This window comes from Oncorhynchus mykiss, chromosome 11 (genome assembly GCF_013265735.2).
Source record: "Oncorhynchus mykiss isolate Arlee chromosome 11, USDA_OmykA_1.1, whole genome shotgun sequence".
NCBI classification, from domain to species: Eukaryota; Metazoa; Chordata; class Actinopteri; order Salmoniformes; family Salmonidae; genus Oncorhynchus; species Oncorhynchus mykiss.
In genome coordinates, this window is record NC_048575.1 from 9,847,411 (window position 1) to 9,866,301 (window position 18,891).

General features: G+C 45.3%; 1 protein-coding gene across 1 annotated transcript; it reads right to left on the bottom strand.

Annotated features, from left to right (window-relative positions):
* Positions 1-220: 220 nt before the first annotated feature.
* On the bottom strand, positions 221-15,198 carry LOC118937465 (trophinin-like). The gene is made up of 3 exons (XM_036936636.1): positions 15,133-15,198; positions 8,276-13,225; positions 221-2,167 (listed from the first exon to the last, which is right to left on the bottom strand). The coding sequence occupies exons 1-2, from the start codon at positions 15,196-15,198 to the stop codon at positions 11,735-11,737; spliced, it is 1,557 nt and encodes a 518-aa protein (XP_036792531.1). The 3' UTR covers positions 221-2,167; positions 8,276-11,734.
* Positions 15,199-18,891: the final 3,693 nt, after the last annotated feature.

The following is an 18,891-nucleotide window of genomic DNA, read 5'->3' on the forward strand; positions in this document are numbered from 1 at the left end:
GTAGAAAACATCCACTTTGGAAAGTAATCTGTGTTTGTGTTAGTTTGTATTTGTCTGTCATGTGACAGGGGGTGCAGGGTGGGGGCTGCTAACCAGACAGACCCATTTCCTCATTATGTGATGGATCTCTCTCTCTCTCTCTCTCTCTCTCTCTCTCTCTCTCTCTCTCTCTCTCGCTTTCTCTTTCTCCCTCTCTCTGTCCCTCCCTCTCTCGCTCTCATATTCTCTTCCTGTCTTCTCATTCTCATCTCCATCTCGCAATTTTTCTATCTCTAACCCTCTCTCTCTCCTTCTTTCTTTCTCTCGGACTCTCTCCATCCCGGGCTCCCAGAGAAAAGCCAGCCCAGGGTTTAGGAAGGAGAGATAATAATATCCTCTTCCTGGATTAATGGTGAGGGACACATTAAGGCTGACACTCCCAGTAATTAAACGTTCACACGGACGAGTTCAAACACTGAGATCCTTTCCACCGATGCCTGTTTCTACGGGCCTGGGACTGGGAGGAGGTATGGGGAGCTAACACAAGCAGCCAACAGGGACGGTTCAGTGTCAGAGAGGGACACATACCCAGAGACATGCATTTAGAGAGTTGACACTTTGAGAATTCTGCAATATGATGAATTTACATGACACTACAACATTGTATGGCAGCCATGTTAGTGTCTCATTAACAATACACGAGGAATATTGAAATAATGGTTTGTAATTGAATGTCTAGGATTAGGAAAATATTCAAAATGAGTTGGCTCAACTCTGTAAATACATGGAATGCACATAACAAACCGACAATTATAACAAGGGCTGCAATTACAACATCAGCTGAAATTACAACAATGGCTACAATTACAATAGCTGCTGAAATTACAACAACGGCTGCAATTACAACAGCGGCTGAAATTACAACAATAGCTACAATTACAACAGCTGCTGAAATTACAACAACGGTTGAAATTACAACAACGGCTGAAATTACAACAATGGCTGAAATTACAACAATAGCTACAATTACAACTGCTGCTGAAATTACAACAATATCTGAAATTACAACAACGGCTGAAATTACAACAACGGCTGAAATTACAACAATGGCTGAAATTACAACAACGGCTGAAATTACAACAATGGCTGAAATTACAACAATAGCTACAATTACAACAATAGCTACAATTACAACAACGGCTGCATCTCTTTTTAGACAAACAGACACTTTGTCAGAGATGTGGGGGATCTTCGGTGAATCAGCTGCTAACCCTTTCGACAGGGTTGCCCTGGGTGAATGTAGAGGTACTAACAAATGGAGGCAGAGCTGCAGTGTTTTGAGAGTGGGGAGGGGGGAGGGGGGGGGGACTTCTATATATGTTTTCTTTCTTTCTTTAACCATTGTGCGACTGCAGTGTTTTTCACACATTACTGCCCCCCAAAGTCCGTGACCTTTTCACCAACACAGGCATGTACCCTTTGCAGTCACATCTCATATTGAGCACTCTAATGCAGCAGCCAGTGGAGCGGTTGTGCTCGTGTTCACTCTGCCTGGCTGGCTGGCTGGCTGGCTGGCTGGCTGGCTGGCTGCTGTAGCCCGGGGCCACGGAGACTCACAGCACTGTCCACTAATAGCCCCCTGTAATTGAAGAAGCCACTCTCAGACCTAATGCAACACACACAGACACACACACAGGCACGCACACACTCACACACACACCCCACTCTATGGGGGGGTGTGAGGGGTGATGGGGGAGCTGCCCTTTGTGACCCCCCCACTACCCCCATCGATTCAAGATGACCACTCCTCTATTACCAAGGCGACACGTCAGCTCTTTTCCACTTCCTGTGTTCCTGTTTTGGGTTCCTGTAAGGGGGCTCTCTGGGCTATTGTTCCTGTGATAAACGGTTCCTGGGACTTCTCGTCGTGGTCTAACACTCCCCTGTTTTGGGGTGACGGGGCCTGTTCCCTTAGTGGGGGTGGAGGAAGAGGTCGTCTCGGAGCTCCTATGCAGTCTCGTTTTACTGTACTGTACATAAGCGAGGTTGGGTTGAGATGGCAAGGTTCAGACAGTCTGGTGAATATCAATAATGGCACGTATCATCTGACCGCCTGCTTAGGAGTTCTCTGGACTCAGAGGGTTTGCAGCATTGTTTTTAAGTAGATCCGAGGACATTGTTGAGAGGGCTGAAACAGATACAGGATAAAGAGTAAAACATTTTAATGGTCAATTCAAAAGGTGTGTTATGGTAATTCCTACAAGGTAAGAAGTTACGTTGAGTGAGAAAGTGAGGCTGAAATCTGGTCAAGTGGTAACATGAGGAACCTAGTGTAGATTAGCAGGGAGATCGCAGCGAGCCTCGCGGGCCCAGTTATCATTAGAGCTCCAATCTGTGCCATCCTTACCTCGACAGGTTTACCCCCCCCCCACAAACATGTTTTGCAAAGCACCTTGGGTGTTCCCCCAAATTCGCTCCCGGTAACCCATTACCTAGACATACGGAGACAAACGCCGGTGCCACGATGTTGTCGACTGACGTTTGGTTGCAAAAACATCTCCGGGGCCATCAACTAGACGACGACTCCCATTAGCGCAATGTCACCCAGAAACTTCTGGTGAATAACGACTACGAGGACGACTCCAGTGAGGTAGGGCTCTCCTCCTTCACTGTCACGGCCCCCACTCTGAAAAAACAGTTTGCGTACCTGCTTAAGTATTACTGAAATGAACACCTCCCTTCCAGGTACAGTAATCAAAGAGGGTGACGGCAGACAATTAGGTCCATCTGCATCAGTGCCTCTACATAATTAATGTGCTCATTACCGACCAAGCTGAGCTCCACTATGAGTTTTTTGGTTGCTGTAGATTCCTACAGCCGTGTGCTAACTAACACAGAAGGTACTCAGGCTGGCATCCGTTGTAACTTCCCTGGAACTAGAGACATTTTAAACGCAACCAAATGAGAGGAACTTGGACATTGGTGTAGATGTAGATGATCTAAGAGATGAAATCGGCGACTGGGTGTATCCATCCCCATCAACTAGGTAATAAGACTGATGGAAACTCTGCTTCCTCCACTAGTGTTCAGATCAAATTGCTACTCAGTAAGTGTACAGTAAGTGTAGCTAGGCCTACTCATCCACATAGGATCCGCTCAACGGTTGGCACTTTTATCTCATGTCACCACCTGTATCTCCAAGGCTTCCAGCAATAGAACAGATCGTACACATTATGCCCTGGTAGACCAGTAACATAAAGTTAACTGGTAAGAAAGTTAAATCAGATTATGTTTTACGATTGGCTCGTGAGAATTACAAGTTCGACAATAATAGGATCATTTGCAGATTTATTACTGAACATGGATTCTTCTTTTATTGTTTTAGCGCTGAGGGAAATAACGTCACATGTACAGTAAACGGTAGGAAGGATTGTGTCCGAAATATGGCAGAAGGAACCATGAGAGGAAACTGGATTTAGTCAACGACGCCATTACCCTCTCCCATTTCCTTGTGCTGGATTGAACCTTGTTCAGAGTCAGTGTTGAACCGTGTAGTTACATTCTATCAGAGAGAAAACTAAATATGTCTGCCTTTTTGAGGTTGTCTTTGCTTAGTTTCAAATTCTCGCTCGTATGAGCTGTGCCTGGGGACAGGTGAAGAGAATCACCTTGACCCTCAAAACATTCTGTGTCCCGTCACACAATCACTATACTGTACCTGCGAATATCTCTGTTTATAGTATAGAAATAGTTAGATTATGAGCTGTGTCTGGGGACCGGTAAAGAGAATCACCTTGACCCTCAAAACATTCTGTGTCCCGTCACACAATCACTATACTGTACCTGTGAATATCTCTGTTTCCCTCTCTTTCTTTATCCCTTCTTCCCTCCTTCTCTCTTGGCCTTGTGGCTCATTGTTATTCAAATTACGCCCTCCACTCTCATATTAATTGGGTCCGTAATAAGAAACTCGTTGGATTCATTATTTAATTGCAAGGGCACATTTGGAATACAGTTTCTAAAATGTATTTTTAATGAAAAACACTACATCCTGACCTAATCATATCAACCTTATTCTATCTAATTAAGGATGCAAAAAATCATTAGAGTTGCAAAATATTAGTTTCAGCTCTGTCGGGCTGCTCCCCTCTCTCCTTCATGAATATATTTTTTCTTGTCTCTGATAAATAGTTAATGAGGGAAAAATTACAAATTTGCATGTAGGCAAATTAGTTTAATAGGGATATGTCTTTGCTGAGTTAGGAAAGTGACCCTTTTTTGCATGGGAAAAATTGCTCCAATAATTATAAAATAATGCCACAGCCCATCTTCTTTCAGTGAAAAATCCCCAGCCTGAATAATGTAAAAATCATAAAACGCAATAACCCTAAATTTGCATCACGCTGGCAAAAATGTTTAATGCGTTAGCTTTTTATCAGTTCAATAAAGCCAAATTAGGGACAATATGAAGTATGCTGTAATTCTTGCAGTGCAGCTTGAAAATATACAGTATGTAATGTAGGGACATGTATGAGGAAAACTGTGAGACGTCATCAGGCTAAATGTAAGAATTTTCTTAATCACAAACTATGGGGCGATGATTTCTCTCAAAGTCTCAGAAGAAAGCGAGGCACAATTTCTATCCAGTCAACATGACTATCTAATTAGTATTACTTTAGTAACTGCACCAACTGAGGTTGCATCTCCTGTAATGTTCAGCGAGGGGCAGGAGGACGGTTCAAGGAGTGACTATAGTCTCATCTACACATTAGCTCCATCATGACAATGACAGTGATTGATGAACTATACTGAACCAAAATGTAAATGCAACAAGTAAAGTGTTGGGCTCATGTTTCATGAGCTGAAATAAAATATCCCATAAATCTTCCATATGCACAAAAAGCTTATTTCTCTCAAATTTGGGGCACAAATGTGTTAGCATCCCTGTTAGTGAGCATGTTGTCATTGGCCAAGATAATCCATCCACCTAACTGGTGTGGCACATCAACAGCATGATCATTACACAGGTGAACCTTGTGCTGGGGAAAATGAAAGGCCACTCTGAAATGTGTAGTTGTCAATCAATCAATCAATCATTCAAATGTATTTATAAAGCCCTTCTTACATCAGCTAATGTCACAAAGTGCTGTACAGAAACCCAAGCTAAAACCCCAAACACCAAGCAATGCAGGTGTAGAAGCATAGTCTCACCTACACATTAGCTCCATCATGACAATGACAGTATATGATTGCTAATATTTAGCTAGGAAAAACTCCCTAGAAAGGCCAGAACCTAGGAAGAAACCTAGAGAGGAACCAGGCTATGAGGGGTGGCCAGTCCTCTTCTGGCTGTACCCAGTGGAGATTATAACAGAACATGGCCAAAATGTTCAAATGTTCATAGATGACCAGCAGGGTCAAATAATAATAATCACAGTGGTTGTCGAGAGTGCAACAGTTATGTCACACAACACAATGCCACAGATGTCTCCATTTTCGAGGGAGCAGGCAATTGGCATGCTGACTGCAGGAATGTCCACCAGAGCTGTTGCCAGATAATGGAATGTAAAATTTTCTACCATAAGCTGCCTCCAACGTCGTTTTAGAGAATTTGGCAGTATGTCCAACCGGCCTCACAACTGCAGACCATGTGTAACCACGTCAGCCCAGGACCTCCACATCTGGCTTCTTCACCTGTGGGACCTTCTGAGACAAGTCACCCGGACAGCTGATGAAACTGTGGATTTGCACAACCGAGTAATTCTGCACAAACTGTCAGAAACCGTCTCAGGGAGATCATCTGTGCGCTAGTCGTCCTCACCAGGGTTTTGGCCTGACTGTAATTTGGTGTCGTAACTGACTTCAGTGGGCAAATGCTCACCTTCGATGGCATCTGGCACGCTGGAGAAGTGTGTTCTTCACGCATGAATCCCAGGTTCAACTGTACCAGCCAGATGGTAAATAGCATGTATGGTGTTGTGTGGGCGTGCGGTTTGCGGTTTGCTGATGTCAATGTTGTAAACATAGTGCCCCATGGTGACGGTGGGGTTATGTTATAGGCAGGCATAAGCTACGGACAACAAACACAGTTGCATTTTATCTATGGCAATTTGAATATGCAGAGATACCGTGACGAGATCGTGATTGTTGTGCAATTCATCCGCCTCCATCCTCATGTTTCAGAGAAGTTGCACGGCCCCATGTCGCAAGGATCTGTACACATTCCTGGAAGATGGAAATGTCCCACTTATTCCATGGCCTGCATATTCACCAGACATGTCACCCATTGAACATGTTTGGGATGCTCTGGATCGACGTGTACGACAGCGTACTCCAGTTCCTACCAATATCCAGCAACTTCTCACAGCAATTGAAAAGGAGTGGAACAACATTCCACAGGCCACAATCAACAGCCTGATCAACTCTATGCGAAGGAGATGTGTCACGCTGCATGAGGCAAGTGGTGGTCACACCAGATACTGACTGGTTTTCTGTTCCACGCCACCTGCCTTTTTTAAAAGGTTTCTGTGACCAACAGATACATACTGTATCTGTATTCCCAGTCATGTGAAATCCATAGATTAAGGCCTTATGAATTCATTTAATTTGTCTGAGTTCAATTGAAATTGTTGCATGTTGCGTTTATATTTTTGTTCGGTGTATATTGACTTGTATGGACAGAATGTCTTTGAATGATTTTCAATAACCCACTGAAGTCGTAGTGAGGCATTGAGAACCACAAAAGACTGTGAGAACCACAAATCAGTCAGTCATCTTGGCATGGCACAGATTACTGTCCAAAAGTTATAAGGGCACATTGCTGGGCTGGGAGTTTTTGTGGTTTCATTGACTCGTGGTAACATCAACATACTTTGGTCTGCAGAAATGGAGTATAAATACAAGACATGTTTTAATCACATCAGATCAAAATATTATAATTTTCTAAACGAAACAGCGATGATCTTTCACTTACAGGCAAATCAAATGAATATACCTTGGTTGACAATGAACAAATCTGTCATCAGAAAGCCACTAAATAGTTTTAGAGGCTGTAATAGACTACAAGCTGTAGCAGTTTGGGTGTGTATGAACTAGAGAGAGAGAGAGAGGGTTAATAAAGAGATGTACGCCACTAACAAATCCTACAGACTAAATGAAACGGAGTTGGATTGCCATGTTCTATTTCCTTATCTACAGAAGTCACATTTTCAATCACTATGCATAGATTCCCCATCGACGTGGTTACATGCTAATACGGTGTGGTCGTCATGTCATCCTCGTCAACCCATAGTGTCCGTCAGAAGATGACAGCTTCCCTCAGATGAGAATCATTTCATGGGAACGTTGTTTTTTATGCAAACTGGAATGTCCCCCACACACAACCTTGTGACATCAATTTGTCCACGTTTAGTTCACATTAACCAAATGCCTGTTGCCAGTGTGTGTGTGTGTGTGTGTGTGTGTGTGTGTGTGTGTCTGTGTGTGTGTGTGTGTGTGTGTGTGTGTGTGTGTGTGCGTGTGCGTGCGTGCGTGTTGATTGAGAAGTCTTTCTTTAATGAAATATCTTTGGAAATTGGTTTCCACAGACTAATCAGGCAGCCGAGGTTATCCAAGTTTCTGTTTTGGTAATTATCTTGTACTAATTAGAATGGAGCTGAAGACCTTTGAGATGGCTTTCTGAAATGTAACTAAAGAAAAATATATAAAAACAAGCTTATTATATGTATCTTCTTAGGACTTAATATCTTGGTTAAGGCGTCCATCTTGGCCACTCTTTCTAGTTCCCTCTCTAGGCAATCCCCTTGTCCCCTTGGTCCTAGACCCTAGTGGGCATGACTTGCGGGTTACAGACAACCAAACGCAATGTCTCTGCCTGTTAGATGGCAAAATCTAATGGAATAGAATCAACAGGGCCTTTCTGCTCATCCTCCCAGTAAGAAAACAACCATTAATCCAATTAAACACTTAGGACTCGAGGATCGCAGAGAGTAGGAGGCCTGGGCTGGGGTGAAGTAACCAACAGAAAGGCCTTTTTACACTACTGAGCCAAACCAAACGGAGCCAAACCAAACGGAGGTAAACCAAACTGAGCCAAACCAAACTGAGCCAAACCAAACGGAGCTAAACCAAGCTGTACTTAGCTGGCCACCATAGTTGCTGGAACCGTCCTGAGAAGAAGGAAAATATGTGAGCCAGTGCAGCTTGGTTGGGGTTTCGGCACAATATTGTGAAACAGGTACAAGAGTAGTGGTTGGTGTGTTTTGTGCAGTAGGTCCAGGTGGGCTAAATGGCTCACCTTGCATCTCTCTCCGTTGAAGCCGCTCCACTGCTCGGCATTCTGGACGATGTAATCCAGTTCCTGGTTGGACACCTCCAAGTTCAGAAGTACGAAGTAGGATCCCTCCGCCGCGTTGAGGCGTTGGAAGATGTCCAGCAAGCGGCCCTCGTCGTGGAGTCTGGGGGGAAAGAAGGGGCGGGAGGAGACAAGCCACGAACCATCGCTGTCTGCAACTCTTTCTTCCTTAAAAGTTCATCAAGGGTCAATTGTCAAAACTAGCAACAACATTGCCCTACTCCGCCCACCGGTGTCAAAGTTCATGACTGTAACCATGGTTTCCTCGGCTTGTCAGATGACAAACCAACCTCACATCCTGGTTGTACTAACGTTTACGTCACGTTGGCAACCGTTTCACAAACCGGTTCCCTGACTTTCAAGACAACGTTCCATTTCATGTGACGAGCCTTGGCACTATTAAATGAAGCTTCGACGTTTCTATGTTATCTAGTGCTTATATCTAAAGCCATGGCGACCAGGGTAGCAGAAAACATTTGATTAATTGCATTAAGCATCTCATTCTACACTTAGTATGATCTGTCAGTAGAATCCAATGCAGAACAGAGAAGATCAGAATGCAGGCATAGCCTTGGTGAGTGGGAGGCAGGCTACTTGTTAGTTAGAAGGGGGTGAGTGGGAGGCAGGCTACTTGTTAGTTGGACGGGATGAGTGGGAGGCAGGCTACTTGTTAGTTAGAAGGGGTTGAGTGGGAGTCAGACTACTTGTTAGTTAGAAGGGGTTAAGGGGTGAGTGGGCGGTATGGAACAATCAAGATCACAGGAGACTCTAGAGGAAGGCACTTCAAAGATGGCGGCCAGAGGATTGGTTGCTATTGGCTGCTGATTGAGCATTCGTCTGATGAGGTGGTCTAAGTCATATGACCACGCCAGAAGCCGTATTGATCATGGTCTCTAGGTGACAGAGCATCACACGGCAAGCTATTTCCACAACCGACAGCCCACAAAGACAACAGCCAATCATCAAAAGCGCAAAACCTTTACCCGTACTAGAGAGATTCTCTGCGGTCAAGGGGTAATCAGTTCTCAAATAAACTAACATCAAGGATAGCTAGCTGTATACAAGGATACTGGATAGATAGAGCTTTGAACCCAGCATCAGTCCTATCCAGAGCTCTGGGGAGAGCTTGCTACTCATCTGTAGTTCTCTGATCCCAGACATAAGAATAGCTTGCATTCATCAGACATGCTCTTTTCATTCATTTCTGCGCCTCTTTCTTAGAGGGATTCACTATGGTTCATTGTGGGAATGCCTTGGATATGCACAATATGTTTGGCAGAACTTCTGTCCAACATGGGCCTTATCTGTTAAATGGTAGCTGCTAATTAACATGTATCAATCATGTAAATTATATACGTTTAAAAAGAATAATGTGTGCAGAGATCAAATCATTAAATTCTATAATATCTCTATCCCACATAGGGAGTCATACAGTATAGCTGACCTCCTGCCCTGTTAGCCTTCAACCAATTTCCAAAGATATTTCATTAAAGAAAGACTTCTCAATCAACACGCACGCACGCACACACACACACACACACACACACACACACACACACACACACACACACACACACACACACACAAACAGCCAGTCAGTCAGTCAGTGGTCATTCAAAGGACAGGAGGGACACCAAGCCCTCTCAATACCAATACAAAAAGGGAGACCATTTCCCTCTTCTTTACCTTGTAATCATTCCAATGTAATTGCACCACTATCAATGTCATATCACATCCCCTCTATTTGTGAAGTTTTGGTGTAAAATAATACAAAGAAATAATAATAATAATGTTTTTATTGCAGCTAATGTATCAAGGCTGCCTAAAATGTAATTAAGAAAACATTTCATTCTATCTATACATATAGCTCCAGGCCTTTTTAAAAAAATATATAGGTCACGAGCTGTGTCAGAGCTCTCCCTCTGACAGCCAATAATAACGTGTAACCCCATAAAATGATCAGCCCTCCTCGGCCTCGTGCCCTACATTCAATACAATCCGCCTGGCGACTGAGAAATCATTATCATGGGCTGCTGGTCCATTTAGTACCGAGCCGATAAGCGGCCGCTTACATGAAAATTAGATGGTAACCTCTTTTTCTTCCTCGGACCCGATTCCAACCTGATTCCCTCAATTGAGGATGTCTTACATGCTGAGATGTTAATGGAATTCGGCCTAATTTCAGGGTATGAAAACACACAACTTTGAGGATGGTCATGAAACAGTATTTTACTACATTGTGTAAAAGAGTGTTGCCTCACTTCCAGAGAACAAATGAATGGCTGAAGGAGAGCCAAATAGAACAATTCCACACTACATGTTGTATAAAACATCTTCACCTTGACCTCCTCAGGTGTAACATCCATTAATTGACATCTAGCCCTAACTTCAATTAGTAAAACATCTATTGAAAGGCACCACTCTCATTGGCTGATGTTCTGCGCTAACGTTCTGCTAACGTTCTGCTAACGTTCCAGCATGGGTGACCTCAATCTGATGGACTTCATCTGACGAGCAGCACAAACGTTGTTCAAACGTTCACCGTTCGTCTACTGTAGCAGCAAGGCACCTCAATATGGATCTCACACAAAGATCCACCATGCATAGCCACACACCATATCAACTAATCGCGTGATAGAAGGATTTTACATATTCACGCTGTGTAAAAAGAAATCTACCTAGTTTGGAATTAGCCATGCTTCAGATCTTCCCCGACTGACTACGGAGCTCCGTTTCATTTGACAACCGTGTGTGGCAGTTCGCTTTAAGCATAACACTCTAAAATCAAAACCGATTTAGATCAACACTTGTTTGAGGGAAAACACACACATAAGCACAAACATACACACCGATTGAACGGTTCTGGGGGTTGGAGTTATCTTGGAGTGGGTACAAGAGTGTGAGTGTTACAGAGAGGTTTTAGTCTTCATTGGCAGGGTGTCCCCATAGGCTGGTCCATCCCAAAATATCTCAATGATAATGGGTTCTGAAGCAATGGGATATACCAATATTGTTAGAGCACTTTATAAACTACAGTACATATACAATGAAATTACAATGAAAACCCTACATGAAAACCATAGCCCTGTGGATGTTAAGCTACATGAAAACCCTAGCCCTGTGGATGTTATGCTACATGAAAACACTAGCCCTGTGGATGTTAAGCTACATGAAAACCCTGTGGATGTTAAAATGTTAAGCTACATAAAAATCCTGTACTGTGGATGTGAACATGATAAGCTACATGAAAACCCTAGCCCTGTGGATTTTATGCTACATGAAAACCCTAGCCCAGTGGATGTTAAGCTACATGAAAACACTAGCCCTGTGGATATTAAGCTACATGAAAGCCCTGTGGATGTTAAAATGTTAAGCTACATAAAAACCCTAGTACTGTGGATGTTAAGCTACATGAAAGCCCTGTGGATGTGAACATGATAAGCTACATGAAAACCCTAGCCCTGTGTATGTTAAGCTACATGAAAACCCTAGCCCTGGGGATGTTAAGCTACATGAAAACCCTAGCCCTGGGGATGTTAAGCTACATGAAAACCCTAGCCCTGTGGATGTTAAGCTACATGAAAACCCTAGCCCTGGGGATGTTAAGCTACATGAAAACCCTAGCCCTGGGGATGTTAAGCTACATGAAAACCCTAGCTCTGGGGATGTTAAGCTACATGAAAAACCTATCCCAGTGGATGTTAAGCTACATGAAAACCCTAGCCCAGTGGATGTTAAGCTACATGAAAACCGTAGCCCAATGGATGTTAAGCTACATGAAAACCCTAACCCTGTGGATGTTAAGCTAAATGAAAACCCTAGCCCAGTGGATGTTAAGCTACATGAAAACCCTAATCCTGTGGATGTTAAGCTACATGAAAACCCTAACCCTGGGGATGTTAAGCTACATGAAAACCCTAGCCCTGTGGATGTTAAGCTACATGAAAACCCTAACCATGGGGATGTTAAGCTACATGAAAACCCTAACCCTGTGGATGTTAAGCTACATGAAAACCCTAGCCCTGGGGATGTTAAGCTACATGAAAACCCTAGCCCTGAGGATGTTAAGCTACATGAAAACCCTAGCCCTGTGGGTGTTAAGCTACATGAAAACCCTAGCCCTGTGGATGTTAAGCTACATGAAAACCCTAGCCCACTGGACGTTAAGCTACATGAAAACCCTAGCCCTGTGGATGTTAAGCTACATGAAAACCCTAGCCCTGTGGATGTTAAGCTACATGAAAACCCTAGCCCAGTGGATGTTAAGCTACATGAAAACCCTAGCCCAGTGGATGTTAAGCTACATGAAAACCGTAGCCCAGTGGATGTTAAGCTAAATGAAAACCCTAACCATGTGGATGTTAAGCTACATGAAAACCCTAGCCCTGTGGATGTTAAGCTACATGAAAACCCTAACCCTGTGGATGTTAAGCTACATGAAAACACTAGCCCTGTGGATGTTAAGCTACATGAAAACCCTAGCCCTGTGGATGTTAAGCTACATGAAAACTCTAACCCTGTGGATGTTAAGCTACATGAAAACACTAGCCCTGTGGATGTTAAGCTACATGAAAACCCTAGCCCTGGGGATGTTAAGCTACATGAAAACCCTAGCCCTGTGGATGTTAAGCTACATGAAAACCCTAGCCCAGAGGATGTTAAGCTACATGAAAACCCTAGCCCTGGGGATGTTAAGCTACATGAAAACCCTAGCCCTGGGGATGTTAAGCTACATGAAAACCCTAGCCCTGTGGATGTTAAGCTACATGAAAACCCTAACCCTGTGGATGTTAAGCTACATGAAAACCCTAGCCCTGGGGATGTTAAGCTACATGAAAACCCTAGCCCTGTGGATGTTAAGCTACATGAAACCCTAGCCCTGTGGATGTTAAGCTACATGAAAACCCTAGCCCTGTGGATGTTAAGCTACATGAAAACCCTAGCCCTGTGGATGTTAAACTACATGAAAACCCAAGCCCTGTGGATGTTAAGCTATATGAAAACCCTAGCCCTGTGGATGTTAAGCTGCATGAAAACCCTAGCCCTGTGGATGTTAAGCTACATGAAAACCCTAGCCCTGTGGATGTTAAGCTACATGAAAACCCTAGCCCTGTGGATGTTAAGCTACATGAAAACCCAAGCCCAGTGGATGTTAAGCTACATGAAAACCCTAGCCCTGTGGATGTTAAGCTACATGGAAACCCTAGCCCTGGGGATGTTAAGCTACATGAAAACCCTAGCCCTGTGGATGTTAAGCTACATGAAAACCCTATCCCAGTGGATGTTAAGCTACATGAAAACCCTAGCCCTGTGGATGTTAAGCTACATGAAAACCCTAGCCCTGGGGATGTTAAGCTACATGAAAACCCTAGCCCTGGGGATGTTAAGCTTCATGACACATATATATATTTTTTACCTTTATTTAACTCGGCAAGTCAGTTAAGAACAAATTCTTATTTACAATGACGGCCTAGCCCAGCCAATTGTGCGCTGCCCTATGGGACTCCAAATCACAGCCAGATTTGATACAGCCTGGATTCAAACAAGGGACACCTTTTGCACTGATGTGTAGTGCCTTAGACCACTATGCCACTAGGGAGCCATAATGTATGCCCGCATGGATGTCTGTATATCTTGCCTCCTCTATTGATAATGCCAAAGATTAAACTATACATTAGAAACACAGCATAATATCATTAAAAGCAGGTGAAATATGAAATTAGACATTAGAAACACATGTCTAGTTTCATCTTTGACATTGTCAGTAGAGGAGGCAAGATACACAGACATCCATGGTGTCATATGTGTCACGCATCTATGACTGAAGGCCAAATTCAACATCTTAGAATGATTTATGTGTCAAATTAACTGTATCTTGATTTATATTAGTGTTATGCCTCAAACATGTTTTGCTAAAGATATCTGAAAAGATTCAATAAATTAAACTGAAGTGAACTGAGTGTGCTGACCTGAGGAAGTAGAGGTAGAGGATGGTGGCGGCGGAGAGGAGGAGGACGACGTTGTCGAAGAAGATGACGGTGTCGAGGAAGAGGACGGTGTAGAGGAAGAGGGTGATGACCAGCCCGAACGGTCAGTCCGGTAGAAGTACCAGTACCAGAATCTGCACTGTACGCTGGACAGACAGAAAACCATCACCATATTTAGCATACACTTTTATCCTAAGCAACAGTAATGCATGCATACATTTTACATAGGGCATACTACTGTGCATACGAGATGAAATACATTGAAGCAAAGGACAGTACATCTACAGTGAAATCTGCAGGCAATATGAGAGGCCTCCAACAGAGAAACCTGGTAAAAGGGTTTGGTTGGACGTGCATTCGTCAAGGACCTCTGTGGTATTCCATTATGTGAGGAAATACAACACTGTGCTACCCTCTCTTCATTAATATGATGATTAACCATAGGATCAAATTGGACAGTACATGTGTGTGTTAGACATAGTTCCCTTTGGATGATAAATTATGTTTGTTTACGGTACATGGTTGGTTATTGAAATTCAAGAGCAAATACCCAGGATGACTAATAAAACACCATAATACACTGTGTGGCTATCAAAGAACCCTTTATCAACCTCTATGCAGTGGTTTTCACATTCCTCATAATCAACTGAAAGTCATTTGACGGTGGCGTTATTTCAGACAGACAAGGGGATCCACAAAAAGATACATGTCCTTATGTGTGTGTTTTCTAACTTCTAAAGTCACTTTGCCAAGATAAAGTGAACTTCCTATTTAAAGAGAGCACGGGTGTCGAAGTTATTTTAAGTGACTTACCCCCAGGATGGCACCCACTACAAAGACGGCCAGCGGGTCCAATACTGTCCACACTCCCAGAGCCATGATCAAGTTAGACGTGAAGGAGGGCAGTGAGCCAAACACTAGCTGACAGCCTCATCTGATCAGGAGCAGCAGCAACGTTATGTTGTTCAAGGTCAGAGGTCCCACCACGACCATGGGCAAACTCCTCACGGGAATGAAGCAAGGAATTCTGGTAGACCAGCTCCACGGTATGAGCGTGAGACTGGAATCTGGAGGGGTTAGGAGGAGGAGGGAGCGAGTGGGGGGAGAGGGGAGAGGGGAGGGGGGAGAGGGAGGGAGGGATGGATGGGGTAGGGAGGGAGGGAGGGAGAGAGAGAGGGGGAGGGAGGGAGGGAGGGAGAGGGGGAGGGGGAGAGGGAGATAGAGGTGTGGTATGGAGAGAGGGAGAGAGAGAGGGGGAGAGGGAGAGAGAGAGGAGGTATGGAGTGGGGCTGTGGGGTTACAGTGGTTACAGCCCCTCAGTAACTCAGCTGTGAGCAGCACTGTCTCATTGGTCACTACAACTTCTCTGGAGCCCCGATTACCTCTTCCGGAACTCTTCAATGGAGACCTGAGGAACTGTCGGGCGTTTCTGGCTCAGTGTGCCCTTGTTTTCAGCCTTCCTCTTTCCCCTCAGGTTGCTTCAAGATAGCCTACCGCATCACGCTGATGGGCTCTCACCTGGGCTACTGCTGTAAGGAAACAACAGCCGGCGCTAGTCTGGAGGGGTTTGTGGGAGAGGTCAACAAGGTTTTTGACGACCTGTTCTCCGGGAGATAAGCTCCCCGGAAGCTAATTCAACTTCAGGAGAACTCCTGCAGTGTGGCAGACTATACGGTGGATTTCCCATGTTGGCAGCAGGGAGTGCTTGGAATCAGGAAGCGCTGTTCGATATCTTCCTGCACAGCATCTCGGAGGAAGACAAGAATGAGCTTGCTGCCCGGGTGTTAACAACGGATCTCGATTCCCTCATCGCGATGACTATCCATATCGAGAGAAAATTCCAATTTTGCTCGCACTTTCAGAGATTCCACCTTGCCTTCGAGTCATCCCGGAAGCCCCTTGCCTTCGAGTCATCCTGGAAGTCCCTGGCGGTCCCGGTGCCAAGAGAACCCGAGGCCTCCTGACCTCCACCGAGAGTCGCCGAAGACGGCCGAGTCACCACTTCCCGAGCCTATGCAACTAGGTGGAGCTCTGCTGTCGCCAGCGGAACGGCAAAACAGGATCAACACGAAGAGTACAGAAGAGTCTGTATTGCGGGACTCTTGGTTATTTTGTATCCTCTTGTCCTTTAAAAAGACCAGGCTCACCGGTAGGAGCGAGTACTCTGGTGGGCCATATGGAGAACCTTTCTGCTTCACTTGCTCACACCCCTTTTCATGCCATTCTGCTGTGGGGACAACAGTCTAAATCTCTCCAGGTCCTCATTGACTCTGGGGCCGATGACAGTTTTTTGGATGCTACCCTGACTTCTGAGCTGAACATCCCCACTCAGCCCCTCTCTATTCCTGGCCTATGGAGCGCAGGACTGGTACTCTATAGGCCGGGTCACTCATAATACCACTCCCATCAACCTATGGGGGTCAGGGAATCACAACGAGACTATTACATTTCTGCTCATCTAGTCTCCTCAGATTCCCATGGTTTTGGGATTCTCCTGGCTCCAGCGAAACAATCCCCTCATCAACTGGTCTACGGGTGCCATCATGGGCTAGAGTCTGTTCTGCCACGGCCATTGTCTGAAGTCAGTGCAACCTGCCCCGGGACATCTTCCGGGGGGCTTGGAAGGTGCCCCGGATCTATCCACCATCCCCACGGAGTACCAGGATCTCCGGGAGGTGTTCAGCAAGGCCCAGGCCACTTCGCTTCCGCCACACTGACCCTATGACTGTGGGATTGGGATTCTCCCTAGCACCTCGCCGCCCCGGGGACGTCTGTACTCTGGTCGGGACCAGAGACTAAGGCTATGGAGACCTACATTGGGGACGCCCTAGCTGCAGGGTTTATACGTCCCTCTTCCTCGCCGCCAGCACAGGGTTCTTTATAGTGGAGAAAAAGGACAAGACGCTGCTCCGGGGACTCAATGGCATTACTGTTAAAAACAGTTACCCGCTACCACTCATTTCCTCAGCCTCCAGGGGGCCACCGTGTTTTCCAAGCTGGATCTACGGAACACCTACCACCGGCTGCGGATACGAGAGGGGGACGAGCGGCCACACCGAGAATCTGGTCATGCATTTTAGCCTCACCAACGCCCCTAATGTGTTCCAGGCTCTGGTAAATTATGTTCTCCGCGACATACATGTTGAACTGGTTCAACCTCGTCTACCTTGATGAAATCCTCCTCTTCTCCCGCTCCCTCCAAGAACGCCTTCTGGAGAATCAGCTGTTTGTGAAGGAGAAGAAGTGCAAGTTCCATCTTTCCACTATCCCCTTTCTGGGTTACATCATCTCTGCTGGGTGTGTCCAGCTGGATCCCGAGAATGTGAGAGCGGTGGTGGATTGGCCTCAGCCTACATACAGGGTGCAGCTGCAATGTTTCATGGGTTTGGCTAACTTTTATCGCCACTTTATCCGGGGTTACAGCACTCTGGCTTTCCCCCTGTCTGCACTCACCTCTACCAAGGTTCCGTTCATGTGGTCCTCTGCCACTGACCGGGTGTTCTGGGACCTCAAACACTGCTTCACCGCTACTCCTATCTTGGTTCATCTTGAACCTTCCTGTCAGTTCGTGGTGGAGGCCTATGCTTTGGATGTCAGAGTGGGGGCTGTCCTGTCCCAACGTTCTGCCCTGGACCTTAACTTCTCTGGGCTAAGGGGCAGTATTTGGAAGTTTGGATGAATGAGGTGCCCCAAGTAAACGACCTGTTACTCAGACCCAGAAGCTAGGCTATGCATATAATTGCAGTAATTGTATAATGGTAGTGTTGGATAGAAAACACTCTAAAGTTGATTTATGTTAAATAATGTCTGTGAGTATAACAGAACTGATATGGCAGGTGAAAACCCGAGGACAATCCATGCACAATTTTTTTTTCCAGCTCACCTCTGATTACAATGGCTGGGAATGGGAATATAAAAGGAAGTCCTCCCAGATTGCAGTTCCCAGGGCTTCCACTAGATGTCAACAGTCTTTAGAAAGAGTTTCAGGCTTGTTTTTTGAAAAATGTAGTTTTTCTAAGTGGCTCCCATTTTGGCTGTTGTGTTTGTAGCGCGTTCCGGTGAGGGCGCGTACTTCGTTATTTATCTCCGGTAATGAGCCCGGTCGGCACTCCTCAAGACCACCTCCAGGTACCGATGACAAGCGGATTATCATTGGACCCCGGCTCCCCAGTATCATCTCAGGCAGAAGGTATGGCTATCCACCAGGGATCTGCACCTCCGGGTGGAATCCCGCAAACTCTCACCCTGGTTAATCTGCCCATTTCCCATCTCCAAAATGATTTGCCCCTCTGCTGTTCGTATTCTGTTGCCATGCACCCTTCGTATGCATCCCAACTTTCATGTGTCCAGAGTTGTGTCCAAACCCATATCTCTCAGCCCTTTGTCTCCTGTTTTGACCCTGAGCCTGCCTGCCGTCCTGTACCTTTGCCCCTCTACTCTGGATTACTGACCTCTACCTGACCTGTCCCTGAGCCTGCCTGCTGTCCTGTAACCTTGCCCCACTACTCTGGATTATTGACCCCTGCCTGACTTGACGTGTCGTTTGCCTGCCCCTGTTGCTGTAATAAACAT